This window comes from Lagopus muta, chromosome 1 (assembly GCF_023343835.1).
Source record: "Lagopus muta isolate bLagMut1 chromosome 1, bLagMut1 primary, whole genome shotgun sequence".
NCBI classification, from domain to species: domain Eukaryota; kingdom Metazoa; phylum Chordata; class Aves; order Galliformes; family Phasianidae; genus Lagopus; species Lagopus muta.
In genome coordinates this window covers 33,347,144-33,362,027 of record NC_064433.1, presented here as the reverse complement: position 1 = coordinate 33,362,027, position 14,884 = coordinate 33,347,144, and the positions used below count along the sequence as shown (strand labels likewise).

At 43.0% G+C, this 14,884-nt stretch overlaps 1 protein-coding gene across 1 annotated transcript in view; it reads left to right on the top strand.

Moving 5' to 3' along the window:
- The window catches only part of WIF1 (WNT inhibitory factor 1), a 41,887-nt gene extending 27,335 nt beyond the window's left edge, over positions 1–14,552 (top strand). The window contains exons 4-10 of the mRNA XM_048944213.1: positions 103–243; positions 4,249–4,344; positions 5,878–5,973; positions 6,937–7,032; positions 10,635–10,730; positions 11,052–11,147; positions 13,727–14,552. Coding sequence (XP_048800170.1) covers positions 103–243; positions 4,249–4,344; positions 5,878–5,973; positions 6,937–7,032; positions 10,635–10,730; positions 11,052–11,147; positions 13,727–13,848 — 743 coding nt within the window. The 3' untranslated portion in view covers positions 13,849–14,552. The remainder of the gene's footprint in view (positions 1–102; positions 244–4,248; positions 4,345–5,877; positions 5,974–6,936; positions 7,033–10,634; positions 10,731–11,051; positions 11,148–13,726) is intronic.
- Positions 14,553–14,884: the final 332 nt, after the last annotated feature.

Here is a 14,884-nt window from a genome sequence, read left to right as displayed (position 1 = left end):
TTAAATGTAAATACTTATTATCTTTATTTTTAGTATTGCTATGTGTACCTTTATCTATATACAAGTAAACACAAAATATTATTGTTATTGTTCCCCTTTAAGTGGTTCGGGTTGGGTTTCCTTGCCTTGGAAAACAAGATGGAGTGGCTGCTTTCGAAGTGAACGTGATCATAATGAACGCAGAAGGCAATATCATCCTCCAGACCCCTCAGAACGCCATCTTCTTTAAAACCTGTCAGCAAGGTAATGCTAATGAGGACATGACAAGACTGCCAGACTGGGTCACCTAACTTTCCTCTGTTTCCTTAGGGATAATGCCTACAGAATACTGTGGTCATGCAATGCACAGCAAAGGCTTTGACTCCAGGATGTTCAGACTCTCTTTGTAGATTTGCTACTTGTTTACATTTGCTGCTCGTTTTCAGTGTGTTTACTAAGCTTTTTCTTGCTGTAAACTATATCTCCCTCAGCAGACTGAGTTGGAGGCATTCCTCCTCCTGTTCACAGCTCATCATTTCAGGGATGTTGATAAAAATACATCATATGAGAAGCAAGTGTGAACAAATGATTTGAAGTGTTTGGAGGAGAGTCACTACAGTGTCTAGCATGCTAAGGCTCATGTTTTCAGAAATGACCTGTAATTGAGAGAACTGAGTTCTGTGATCTGTAGCACAGACACTGTCTTCACTTAACGCCTTTTGGTGTCATAGTTCAACAGTTCTTTACATCTGAACTTGCACATTCCAAGTTAATCCAAAAAGTGTAAATCAGAACATTTTGCAATAGTTAGCTTCCCTCCTGTGGAGCTCAGGATGACAACCATTTGGGTTCAGATGCAGCACTGTTCACCTGTCTCAGCAGCACATGTTGCCCACTTTGATATTCACAAAGTTTATGAGGCATAACAGCCAATGAGAGCATTCCTTCTTCTCTCACTAACACTTCAGCAGGCATGTTGTTGGTTTGAATTTGGTAGAATTGTTTGCACAGTAAAGCAGCACTCAAGGCAGGTGATGGAAGCTGGTTCTTGCCATCACCAGGCAAGAAATGCACACAAGATGCACTAATAGAGGAAGAGCATTATGAAGTTATTGCCTTGTTTACTTGGAAAGCAGAGAACCTGTCTACTCAGCCAATTTATGAACGATAAACACTACGTAATAAGTGTTTCTGGATTAATTTTATACACCAAGAACAGCTGTAATTATCACTTTGAACTGAGGCAGTGGAAATTGAAAAAATTAGTATCTAAGATCAGGCAGCTATCCCACGCCGTGTGCAATTGTATCAAATCAACCCATGATGTACAAATAGCAAGATTTTTATTCTTCTCCTATCAAATGTCAGCTCTGAGTCCTACACTTTCTTCTCCACACTGGACAGAGGGTGGCTTCAAAGAGCAGCAGCAGGAGCAGGAGCTGTTTGTTCTTTGAACCTGCATAACGCCTAAATAAATGGCCAACTTTCTGCCTGCTTTGAAGCCTTGCTGCTCTCAGTTAGCCTGGGAAAAGGGGAGGAGGGGGGAGAAGATGTGGGGAGAGGAAAAGGAAAAAATGGGGGCTGAATGGAAGTAAAATCAATTAGGTTTTGTGTACAGAGTTGTGTCTGATGTAAACACAACACAGAACGTTTCATACCTTTTCACTTTCAGTTCAGTTCAAAGATGCTGAACTTAATAAACTTTGAAAATAACATTGGAGTCAACTAATCAGGACAGCAGTTATGGATCTGTATTTTGGAAAAATTCATCCTAGAAGGGCTCCAATTTCTTTGTTGCATTTGTCCAAGCTTTGGATTCTGCATCATTCGTTATTATTGTTACTATTTTGATGTGAAAAACCCTTAAAAATTTAGGAGTATTGCAGCATATAACTCAGTGTAAGCTGAGTTTAATGACTCGCCCAGTCCTGAAGCAGCTGAGAGACAGGAGGATGACATTGCTTCCATACATCAGAGGTGGGCAGAGGAGGAGCCTTCACACCAACCTCTGCTGGTGCCTATAGGGGTGGCTCCCACTGCTGCCCTCTGTCCAGTGGGGAGCACTCCACAACACTTGGAGGTACACACACTGGGAAGGACAAGGATGTCCTCACTGGTTTGTATTAGTGTAGGGTGGATTTCCTCCCTCTGAGAGATGCTGCTTGTGGCGAGCAGCTCAGATTCCTCCTGCCTGGGCCCCGGGTCACTGTTTCCAGTCTCTTGTGGGCAGCCAGAGGCCCCCACCAGAGGAAGTGAGCAGAATGAGGGAACAATTTTGTGGCAGTAAAGAGGCTTTGTTGTGGCCAAGAGGTGACCACACAAAAAATTGTGTTTTCCTATTTTTCTGTTTGAAATGGCATGCATTTCAGCATGTATTTTCCATAATGAATAGCAGCTCTGCATTCAGCTACAAGAAGAGAAAAATTTCCAATAAGTCCTAGAGTATACTGTTAGAACAAATGAGAGAAAAGTGCCTTTCCTGCTATTACTACTACTGCAAACAGCTTCATTTTTAAAGTAGCACGTTTTTTTTCCCCATGTATCTATGGTCTTAAGCAGAAGAGCATTTTAAAATCACAGGTTGTATCCTCTGTCCTTCCTATGTTTGCACACAACATCCAGCCCCCTGCCTGATACCTCAGATTTTCTTACCTCCTGCTTAGTCTCATAGTTACCCTTTGTATTTCAGTTGGTAGAGAAATATTCCATGAGTGCGGCTGGAAAAATAATACTGCACATAGCCTGAGCTGCCATATCTTCCTGTGGCTCTGGTCAGCTATTAGATAAGTTTTCAAGAAAGGAAGCTAGTTTGTAAATAGATCTACAGGATATGTCATCTAATAAAGAAAGAGGGAAAACCACTCAGATTTATTTAAATCCAGGATTATATTTCCCATTACATTAATAGGAGTTAGTTCGAAGATTCTTTGTGAGCTGTGAAAATGTCTTAGGCAACCTGAACCACTTGAATTTATGGACATTCTGATACTCCTTGTCACTTCAACTGAGGGCATTTTAAAGGCTGTAACTGCTTGAATTTGAACTCAGGTATTGTTCAGTTTGGAAAGGGCACGAATCAATGGTACATCTACACAGCTTGTGAGCATTGGGTGCCAACACTTCTTGGTGGACGCAGGTGAAAAGCCAACAGAGAAGAGTTAAGGGTAATGCTGGCAGGTGTTATAAGCCACATGTACTTACAGCACTGCTACACCTAAGGCAAAAAAGGCATGGTGCCAGTATTGCAGCCAACCAGTGTCTAATGGATGACCTTCAAGTTTGAGTTGAGAAGGTCGCAGTAAGATTGCTGTCTGAGTGTTGGTCTACCACAGAGTATTTTTAACCTCATCATTCAGAGCATCACACAGCATAGAACCCATATGAGGAGGATACCTACTCCACAAAGCTGCCTTGTGGCACTGGTACCACAGAGCACAAGTGATGTCACATTTCAGCCTCTCCTGCTTTCCTTCTTGCTTGTGAGAGACCTGGGAAGGCATTTTTAAGGAATCACTTCCTGGCAGTAGTGCTTTTGTGGGATTCCACTGAATTCAATTTGTTTTGCCTCTTGCTTGATGGGCTCCAGTATTTTGAGGATGGTGATCATACACAGATGTATTTCTCATCCTTGAGTAATCCAGCCAGTGTTGCCAAACACTTTAAGCGGTGTTTGATCAATAGTTGAGATGTGAATAAGAGTTGGATGATGATACAGGATCACTACACAGGAATGCTTTCATCTTCCTTTCTGGCCTCCTTTCATCCAGCCTCAAAGCTGACTCTTTCATTTGAAGATAGATTTCATCACTTTGTCACCTCAGTAGCAACAGATGTAGTAATTAATGCAATGAAAGTTGCAATGCAGTCAATTTAAGGCTGCGAAATTTGAAAGTGGTCCCACAGACCAAGGGCAGGTCTGACCAGTGATGCAGGTCCCGCACCAGGTTCCTGCTCATTCCTTGTGGAGAAGTCAGCATTGGATTGAGCAGAGCATCCACATCACTCATTCGTGAGCAAAACAGCAGAGCAATAAGGTGTGCATGATCTAGCATCCAGCAGACCACACACTGTCTTGCACATGAGCTCAGACCTGTATTTGGAGATTAACACAGAGACTTTCTCTTTAGAAAGTCTTAGTTGAACTTCACTTCTGCCAGCATTTGCCTATCTGTTATTGTTTTATCAAAGGAATCTATTGGTCCTACTGAAAGATAAGTGACAGCTAAAGTATGAAATAGCCAATTAAGATTGTCATTGTGTTTTATGAAGCGGAGTGTCCAGGAGGATGCAGAAATGGAGGGTTTTGCAACGAGAGACATGTGTGTGAATGTCCAGATGGATTCTATGGGCCTCACTGTGAGAAAGGTAATTTAAAAAAATCCTCTCAACTCTCTTTACCATGATCTCAACAAAACTGTACCTGCTGTAGCCACTCCTAAAAATATGAATGGCCTATTCTACAGTCACACATATTTTATTTTGAGTCTACACATCTAAGTGAATTACTGTCATAGTGCATATTCCAATGGAAAATGTAACTGCTTACAAGAAAGATGTTTTCTCTCTAAGGGATTGCTTTTAACAAAAACTGACACACTTGTTAGAGAGTCCTTAATCACAGAGCATCCATCTGGCAAAAAGATTAAATAAAGCTCCTCTGCTAATGAGGACTGGATGGAAAACCAAGCATGGGGATTTTTGTTCTGCACTGGTTTATATGGAGATAGGATTTAATTTGGAGGCAGGCTGAAAAAGAAGATAGGAAGATGAAGGAGTTTCCTTTTTCCTTTCATTACTAATAACTCCAAATAATATTTCCAGGAGTGAGGGAGCAGGAAATTGGTGTGGCTGGGTGAGGATCTTCTTATCTCTTCCTCCCTCCTTCCTCAGTGGGAGGCCTTCCTTGGGACAAAGGAGGAAAGCATCTCTGTGGGCATCCTACTTCAACGTGACCCTTACTCAGCTCCCAGACACATTGACTACACCCAAAATATTAAATACAGAAAAGCAGGGACTGTTTTCTTCCCTGGATTCCAGGCAGTTTGTATTTGTGTGTTAACAAACTCCCCTGCCTTCTAAAGCCAAACCCCCCAAATCCCCAGCTGGAGGAGCCCTGGCTGATGCTTGTCTTAGTGCTGTGCCCTGGCAGTTCAGGGACAAAGCCACACCAGGAGTGACAGTTTCACAGCACTGGTGATCCTGTACTCCTGCCTGGCTCTATCCAAATGCTGTTGAACCCATCAGTATGGGCCCAGCCTTGCTGCTTGTACCAGTTGCAGGCAGCCACCAACTGAAACATTGCTCCCTGATACACAACTCCCACAACTGCAGGGGAGCCTTGAGAGAGTACAAGGGCTCTGGAAAGGGTTTAGGGGAAGTGTTCAGACACTTTGGCTATGTTAGAGGCTCCCTTCTACTAAATCAGGCAGCTGTGCTTATGCCTAGGTATGCAATGGCAGAAGGAGGGTTCATCACAGAGTCTGCCTGAGAGTCCCACTAATTTACCAACACCTCTGAGTGCATCCCCTGGAGAGAGTCCCATGTGCAGGGCTGAGGCACCAGTTCACCACTGGAGCGCAGTTACAGGGAGTACTGGTATAGTGGGGGCTCATGTATCCAGAGGGTAAAGGTAGGCACTTTCCTGTCCCCAGCTTGGAACTGTAGTGTACAAGAAGCAATTATATGTGGAATCAGACTCAATCTTCTATTTTAGTTATGCTGTATTGATAAGATACATAGCAGAGCTGTCTTGATGTAACCACTAACAAAAGTGCTTTGCAAAGGTGACTTGATTGATTCAACAGAAGGAAAAGCAGCTTAAGGAGACAGCATGCTGAACATTTAATAGCCGGCTGCTGTCATGCCAGTGACAGTTTTCCTTTTCTCTCTGCTGCTCAGCACTGTGTGCTCCTCGCTGCATGAATGGAGGGCTCTGCATCACCCCTGGCCTCTGCATCTGCCCCCCTGGCTTCTACGGCATCAACTGCGACAAAGGTAATGGCAGTGAAATCCCCAGTCTTGTGGCCACCCTGTACTTGCATATGTTAATTCCCCTATAGGAAAGCCAAGCAAGTGGTGAAGGAAGGTCTGCAGGACACAGATTCCTCCTGCACAGGCTCTGGCACAGGCTGGGAACTGCAGGGAGCACACAGCACTGTCACAGCTTCATGTGCAGCAGCCACAGCCACCAGCTGAGTGAAGAGTAATTTGGCAAATATCTTTAGCTGACCACTGAAAGCCATGGGACAGACCACGAGATTCACTTTGGAAAATAAGTGATCTCTCTTTGAACTCTGGTTTCCTGGAGTAGAATTAGTTTTACTAATTAGTACAATAATTTTCTGCATCTGGACAAACACACACACACACACAAAGTCCATTTGTTTTTTGTTGTTGTTGTTGCTGCTCTGTGGCTCAGGGAGAGCCAAAGTGTTTGCTGCACAAATACCACTGACTTGCTCATGGAAGAGAAGGTTGCAGAACATGGCAGGACAAGGGGAAATGGTTTCAAATCAGAAGAGGGGAGATTTAGGTTGCATATAAGAAAAAAGTTTTTTACAATAGGGGTGGTGAGGCACTGGAACAAGATGTCCATAGAGCTGGTGGGTGCCTCATCCCTGAAGGCACTCAAGGTCAGGGTGGGAAGGTTCTGAGCACCTGATGTAGCTGTAGGTGTCCCTGTTCACTGTAGGGAGTTGGACTAGATGGCCTTTAAGGGTCTCATCCAAACCAAATGATGCTATGAGAGTGTTGCCAGCTTCAATAGCAGGAATGATGTGGTCCTTCAGTGAGCTGCACGTGGAAGGGCCGATGAAGATATAACACAGCTGTCCCTGGGGATCCCTGCAGTCCCTGTGACTGCCATGTTTATTTGGGTCGAGCAGCAGAAAATATTAAGGGCAATCCAGAGTGAGTTGATATAAGTGATTTAGTTCATTTCTGCTTTACTTGTTTCAGCAAACTGCACAACAACCTGTTTCAATGGAGGAACGTGTGTCTATCTGGGAAAATGCATTTGTCCTTCAGGATTTGAAGGCGACCAATGTGAAATCAGTGAGTAGCACTTCCACATGCTTTTCCTTTACATCAACTTATTCTGTGTCAGTGTCTAAGAGATACAGTGTGACCTGGCTCTGCTGGTTGGCATGCTTAGAGGGCCAGATGCCTTCAGTGAGAACCTTACTGATAAGTCTGAGTCACTGCTGGACTATCCCAGACCTTGTTTTGTTGTCACTAGTAACTAGTAACTGGGCTTGGCAGCAGCTTTCAAGACAAAAGTATGTGCCCTGCCTGTGTGGAACACAGAAGTTCACAGAACTTCTCAGAGAAGTTGCTGCAATACACTTTAATGCACAGCAGGTTAGGTTTGAGCCCATACCCCCAAGAGCTCTAAGCTGGAAGCAGAGGGGTTTGTGCTGAAGAGAGGTCTGAACTGTAAGAGCTGGGAGCTTTCACTTAACGTATTAAGTTGCATTCACACAGCAACTTGAAAATCCACCTCGCAAACATCAAAAGATTTGCTGTTTTCAGAAGGTTAGCATCAAAGCCATTGAAAATATTTTAGCTCCTGGTTGATCTACGTGTGCTGTGCTGTGTAAAGATGGGGGTGGAGATGCAGCCAGGCTGGAGCAGACCTGGGAGGTCAGCTGTCAGGCATTTGATCTCACTGAATGAAGACTTTTCTCACAGCTCTGATAAATTGGATTAATTCTATAGTTCCTCACACTTGAATAGTGTATGAGCTTTTTGGTTTGGGGAACATACATCCACATCGTGCTTTCTGGGATGAAAGCTTACACTGTACGTGGAGCTTTCCCACCTTTCTGCTGTAAATATTCCCACTGGCTTTCAAGGGCTGTCACAGGAGCACAGACAGCAGCATTAGGTCTTGGATGTGTAAAAGGTGATTGCTTTGCATGCATCACTAGGGACAGGTTCCCCTCACAGCAATGAAATGTATAGCAGCAAATCCTTGGAAACACATGGAAATAAACTCTAACATACTGTCAGCCATTATCAGATTATAAATGAATTATTATGCAAGGAAAGGACACAGATAACTCAGGGCCTGCACTTTGCTGAGTATTTAAATGTAGAAAAAGGTGAATGTTTTACCATATGTCTATGCATTATGAGGAATTTTACATCTCCTTTTCAACTGAACTAAAATTGAGCCAAATGGAAGCAGTAAAGATGTATTGTTACGAAATTATTTGACTGGGATAGACAAATATATAAATATATAAATATATACATTCAGATCAGGGGTCACAAAGAACAACAGAGTGGATTTCATTGAATTTTCCTTTGTTTCCACCAACTTCAAATTCAACCTTCTGACAGGATCCCCTTTCTTTCTTTCTTCCCCCAAAAGTCAACATTTTTTATACTTCTTAGATAATAAATAAAGTTCAAAATCATAGGCTACGTTTTTTTATGCCAGTGTTGTTGGGTTTTTCAGACAAATTCTACTGCAGAATGTATAATTTAGGGTACTCCATTTAATTGCTCTGTCCCAGAGCATTAGTGTCTATTGCTGCTTGAAACAGGTGCTAATGACTTTGGTTTCTTGCAAAGGCTTACCTGTGCAAATCAAATTAAATTAACTAATACACAAATATTAAACAAATTTCTGTACAAAAGAAGGGAGAATATTTAGGATCATAGTATGGAGAGCTAAACCAGGAATCTATTGATGAGAGCAAGAAAAGCTATGCTCTTCTTTTTGAAGCTGGACAGCAGTTGTTTGTAGAGCATGGATTGCTGCTACCACCTTGGGCACTGCCCTAGTGCCAGCTCAGCAGTGGAGGACTGCATGAAGTGCTGGACGAGATTTAGAAACACCAGAGGAGAAACAAAACTCTTTCTGTTTTCTTAGACCCTGGGCCAGCTACATTCAGTCATGGGAGTCTTGGAATAATAAAATGAGGAAACCTTTCAACAAGCAGAAGGCCATCTTCCAAAAAATGAGCAGTGGGGTTGTTTTTTTCTAATCTTGTTTAAAGATTTGGAGTGTTTGTCTGATAGTTGAATTGTTCTCTAAGACTCCACGGAAATTGCTGGGCCCAGCCTACCTTACTAGCAAGCATTCATAATCCTCCAGAATACTTTTCTAGGTGTAGTCATGCATTGTCTCTATTTAGTGTTGCAGTTTGATATTCCTTTTGGATTCCTCCTCCGTTTATCAGCAACTGTTCTGTTGCTTTTTCCATTTGTCAGTTAATAGCAGAAGGTTTCCTCCATTCTGTGGAAACATTTGAGTCTTGATTGAACTGAGCTGTGCTGAGTCAAGTATTTGCAGAACGCAGCTCCACGGGAGTCCATATTACATCCTTTGACCCACATTCTCCAGATTTACTTCAAGATCAAGTAAAATTCCTAAATTCTCTTAGCATTGCATCTCTCACTTATTAATTACTCCAGATTCAATTGCCTGCAAATTAGAATATCCACAGATTCCCTCTCCAGAGGCTTCTGTGGGGAAATTGTGCTTCTGCAGGAACTCTTCTTAGCACATCTTGTTCTTCTGGCTGTTTATGAACTTGCTTCAAGGCTATTAAAATAATTATGCACATCGGGAACAAATGTTTCTTTTAGACTGACAAAGTACACATGTATCACAGAAGTCTGGTAGGGTTGAGCAGAGCAGCACTGCTGGGGGTGTGTAGTTCCCAAAGGGGCATTCTGTGATTGTGAGACAAGTGCACTCCCAGAGGTTTTCAGCACAGCACATCAGCAGTGGAAAGGAGGAGCGCTGATGCTTGTATTATCATGTGCAGCTCTGTTAATATCATTAGAAAGGCACTGGAAGACAATGAGAAAGCTGCAGCAGTAACTGAGTAACTGAGTGGCCACTGAGGAGGCCAGGAGAGAAGGTCCCCCTGCTCTGAGGATGGCTGTGCTTTTGGAGGCTGCACTCCCACAGACAGTGGAGATTTAGTTAGGTAAAGAATGCAGACCAATCTAACAACAGGCTGACAGCCTGGTCTTCAGGGGCTTCATGCTAACTGTGAGGAAGCCCTCAGAGGCCTCTTGGTGTGAATCAAACATGGTGGCTCTGCCCTATCGGTGTGGATCTCCTGCCTCTTGGCAAGTCAGGGCCAAGCAAACCGTCATATGTGGTCAAACCCACATTATTCCAGATCCAGCTTCTTCTTTTGGCAACAAGTGAATGTGAAGAAAAATAATTTCTGGACAAAAAGCCTTGAAAAATGTCTGCCAGTTCTAATTACTGTCACCAAAGATGCTCTGTTCTGTGCAAATGGGAAAGAAGGGCATGTTTTTTTAATGAGCCTTTCTTTTTGAGCTGAAGCGTGAAACAGTCGTCATGGCACAACCCACAGCACCGTGGTGCTTCACAGCCTCTCGTCACAAGCTGCCAGGCCTGGATGATCTACTTCTTCTTCTTCTGCAAGAGGCTGCCTTGCCTGTCAGCTCCCGAGCTTCCCTTTACTTAAAATCTTGTTCCTATGCCACCAGGTTGCATTCTGTGTGTGCTCACTGGGCACTAGCAGAGGAGCCTTCCCCTAGATCCACAGAGCACACTCTGACCCCACAGCTTGATGAGTTTTTGGGCACTGGGCAGGCTTCTCAGACGGCTGTCATGAGTAGGTGCTGGGGACTCAGGCCCTTGTTTCTGTTCTTTTAATTTCTAGGTAAATGCCATCAGCCCTGTCGAAATGGAGGAAAATGTATGGGTAAGAATAAATGCAAGTGCTCCAAAGGCTACCAAGGAGACCTTTGTTCAAAGCGTAAGTACCTGTGCACTCAGTCAGTCCTTGAGTGAGCACTGGGCTCACGTGGCACCTCTCACACTCTAACATGGCACCTCTCACACTCTAACAGCACTAGCTGCCTGTTGTCAGAGTACTTTAGGTCGATTGACTTCCTGGGCATACAATGCACACCAGGCTGCAAGGAATTGCAAGACCAGACATCTTTTTACAAACGCCTCCCTCCAGTCTGGTCTGCATGCTGGCTCCCTATGTCAGTGTCAACATGTCAGTGTAGCAATTGCAGATGTTCCTAGAGAAATGTCACCAAGTCCAACATGTGTGCCCACTTTGTTGCAGCTGTCTGCGAGCCTGGCTGTGGACTGTATGGGACCTGTGCTGAGCCCAACAAGTGCCACTGCAAAGAAGGCTGGCACGGGAGGCACTGCAATAAAAGTAAGTGAGAAGCAACCCCCAGTGTGTGTCAGAGCCACTTATAGATGCTATATGAACATGACAGCTTCAAGAGCTTTTCCTCTACCATCACTAATGCCACGCTCCTCTTTTTCTTCTTTAATCTATACAATAAAACAAAGATTTTACATTCTCCATAATGCTAACTGCTTTTTAAAAATTCTCTAAATTGTTTAAAATTCTTTTACTTCCTTTCTCTTTGTACATAAGGTCTAGAGCTGAGGTCACGCAGGCCTCTGGGGTAACCTTGTGTCTTCCACCTGCAGTGTGGAGTGGGCTGTAAGTCCCACAGCACTCCCCAGTAAAGTCAGCTGCTCTTCAAATGTCAGATTGGCATTTTTACACAAAAAGTTCTGTCAGGCTTTAAAGATGATTAAAGCTTACAAAAAAGTCAAATTGCTCTTTGGAAACTTGGGAGAAAATTTGAAGGCTTATACAGAATCTTCCATGTTCTTCTATTCTTCCTCACCCATGTTCCATAGAATACAAATTATATTGTCTCAAAGCGAAGTTGAAGTCTTTAAAATAATTTTTTGTTTTGCTATTTAAGCATTATAAAATTATTTGAAATACAATTGGATATATCCAGTAACACATTCAGACTTAATTTTACATTCCATGTGCGATGAGGTTTTGTAAGTAAATCACAGAATCACGGAGTCAAAGAGTCATAGAATCATAGAATGGCTTGTGCTGGAAGGGGCCTCAAAGTTCACCTTTTACTTTGAAACAGTGGCCCTTTGGCCTGTTACTATCAGACCATGTAAAATCGGTCTCTCTCCTATTTATAAGCTCCCTTTAAATGCTGAAAGGCCGCAACTTTTCCATGCAGCCTTTTCCAAGTTGAACAAGCCCAGTTCCCTCAACCTTCCTTCCTAGTAAAGGTGCTCCAGCCCTCTGATCATCTTCAGGGTCCCCCACAGGGTCTTGCTCCAACAGCTCCGTACTTTTCTTGTGCTGGGGGCCCCAGACCTGGACGCAGTACTCCAGAGGTGTCTCACAAGGTCACGTCAGAGGGAGACAGTCCCTCTTCTGATGCAGCCCAGGTCACAGTTGGCCTTCTGGGCCGCAAGCACACACTACTTGTTCACGTCCAGCTTTCATGTCCACAAGCCCTTCTCCACAAGGCTGCTCTCCAAGATTTCTTGTCCATGAGTCTGTACTCATGTCTGGGATTGTCCCAGTTTTCAAGCTTGTCTATGTCCCTTTGGATGGCATACAATGACTACACCACTCAGCTTAGTCTCATCTGCAAATATGCTGAGGATGCTCTCAAACCTACTATCCAGGTCAGTGATAAAGACATTTCTATAAGACATTCTGTATGTACTCTCATGAAGGATTAACATTTATCTTGAACACTTGGCAAACTATTCATGCTTAATGTTTTCGGTAGCAATATTAAAAAATGCTTTAATATTCTTATATAGCAAGTAAAAATGTATATATTTGGAATGAACAGCCCACAAAAAGTAATTGTCTGTACTACAAGAAGAAAAAAAGCAGAGTGACACTGCCCTATAATGAAAATTTAGTTGTTACATGTTAATGAGAGCTCCATTGTTTTGCTATTTTCATTATGTGGAGCTTGGACAAAGACCTGCTGCATTCAGCACTGAAAAAGTCTTAGTATTCAGCAAAGAAAGTTATATAGGTGACTGGAGTAAAATTCACTCCCATTTAAATGCCTGTATAGGGCTTAAGTTGCACGTTCAAGTCTATGTTGCATGGCAGTTTATTTTTCAGCTAAAACCAAGTATCTCTTGGCCTTGATAGAAGAACTGTATTTCATTTGAGAGACTTGCTTCATACACCATGTAGCTGTGAGTTCAGCAGTCATACAAAATTCTAGCTGATAGCCTTTAACTTCACAGTTTACAAGGACTATCTTAGAGTTCAAGTTCATGTTTGTATCAAATGAACAGCTCCTCGGGGAAGCTATTTTCTTAAATAGGTGATTAAAAAACTAAACCTTGGGCTTGATATTTCAAAGTTGTTTCCATGGGATTTACAGAGTTAGACGGGTAAATGAGACTATAAATAATGTCAAAACAAGACATTGAGACCTGTGTTTCATTTTTATCTGCAATAACAAAGCAGCTCTGCTGAGCCTTTCTCAAACTACTTTCAGACTACTTGTTGTCACCGCTCTTTCTCTTTGTATCCCACTGTACAGCAGAGCACAGCTTACACCACTAATGCTGGGTCACCCAAAGGGCTGCTCAAGGTGACTCTTAACACTTTCTGGGCTCACACGTAATGTACACACTGGCATGGGTTGTGCAGATGTCAATCTGCACCAGGTGGCAGCCCAAGTGGGCTGACTGCTCAAGCCTTCTGGGGCAAAGTTTGCCTGATGATCCTGATCTTTTTGGGTTAATCCTGCCCCTCAGCATCTGCTCTTCCAAGAGCAGGGAGAGGATGGGGAAGGGACCGCATGCATGTGAGGTGCATTAGAAGCTTGTGTTCAAGCTGGAGGACTGTCTCCACTTGAAATATTAGCAGCGCATCGTGAAGCTGCCACTGTGGTTTCTGTTCTCTTGAGCTGAGTAATTTTCCAGGGTATGGAGCCAGCGGTCTGAGTGCCCCGAGGCCGGCCGGCAGCAAGCACAGGCAGTACACGCCTTCGCCCAAGAAGGCGGAGGAGAGGCACGCTCCACCCGAATCCAATTATATCTGGTGAGCTCCAACATCTGAAATGGTTCGTGTTACACAAAGTTCATAGCCTTCATTAACCTTTCATGGATGGGATGTTAAAACGCTGTTCACTACAGTTTAGATTACTGGCTGGAATTTTATTAGCTTCGTTATAAACCACTGAGCTGATATTTACTATTTCTTTTAAGTTTTATAAATACTTCTGTAGCATGATTACATAGGCTTCTTCTTTCAGTGCTTTGGATGGTTTTGTACTATGCTCTGGTTATGTTTTAATTTCATTTGTTTGTATTACATATCTGCAATATAACATTTTCCAAAAATTAAATAACAATATTCAAGCAGAAAATTTCCTAGATGCTAACCTGAAACATTTCAGTGATTGCAGATTTTAGTTTGCCTAAACAAAGAAAAGATGTCAGTTTTGTTGTGTATTTAGATTTTTCCCAAAGGAAAATAAACAAATGTTACCTAATTTAAAAACTGAACTACTCCACTCGGCATTATTTTTTACCTTAAAATGTTGCAAAGTTCTGTGTATTAAAAATACACTGCAGTGGTGCCAATTAAGCAATATAATATATTTTAAACAAAGTAGAACTGTAACGTATGAACTTTTTGCATTGGCTTGAAGCAATATAATATATTGTAGACAAAACAGCTCTTATATAATAAACTTTTTGTACTGACGGTTATGTGTAAAATAAAGATGCTGCTTTAGTTTTTTGAGTACTGCTCTGTGTGGCCTGCTCCACTCTTGCCAGCACTGGGTTGGGCAATGGCTTCCCTGCATAAACTAATGGTGGGTTGGACCACTTTTCTTGTCCCCACTTCCCTGCTGCTGCACCAGTTCCAAAGGTAGCAGTACTGGGCGGCAGCACTGGGCACTGAACAGCCAGAAGTGTCAGGTTTTGGCCCAATTTAGGCCCTTCAGCTCCCAACCAGAGTCCTAAATGTGGAGATTCTATTTTCACTTGCTCTGTAGCCTTCCTTTCAGGTGCTGCCTTTGAAAGGCAGATGAAGAGGAAGTCACCTATTCCTACTGATACTGTTCCAGAGTG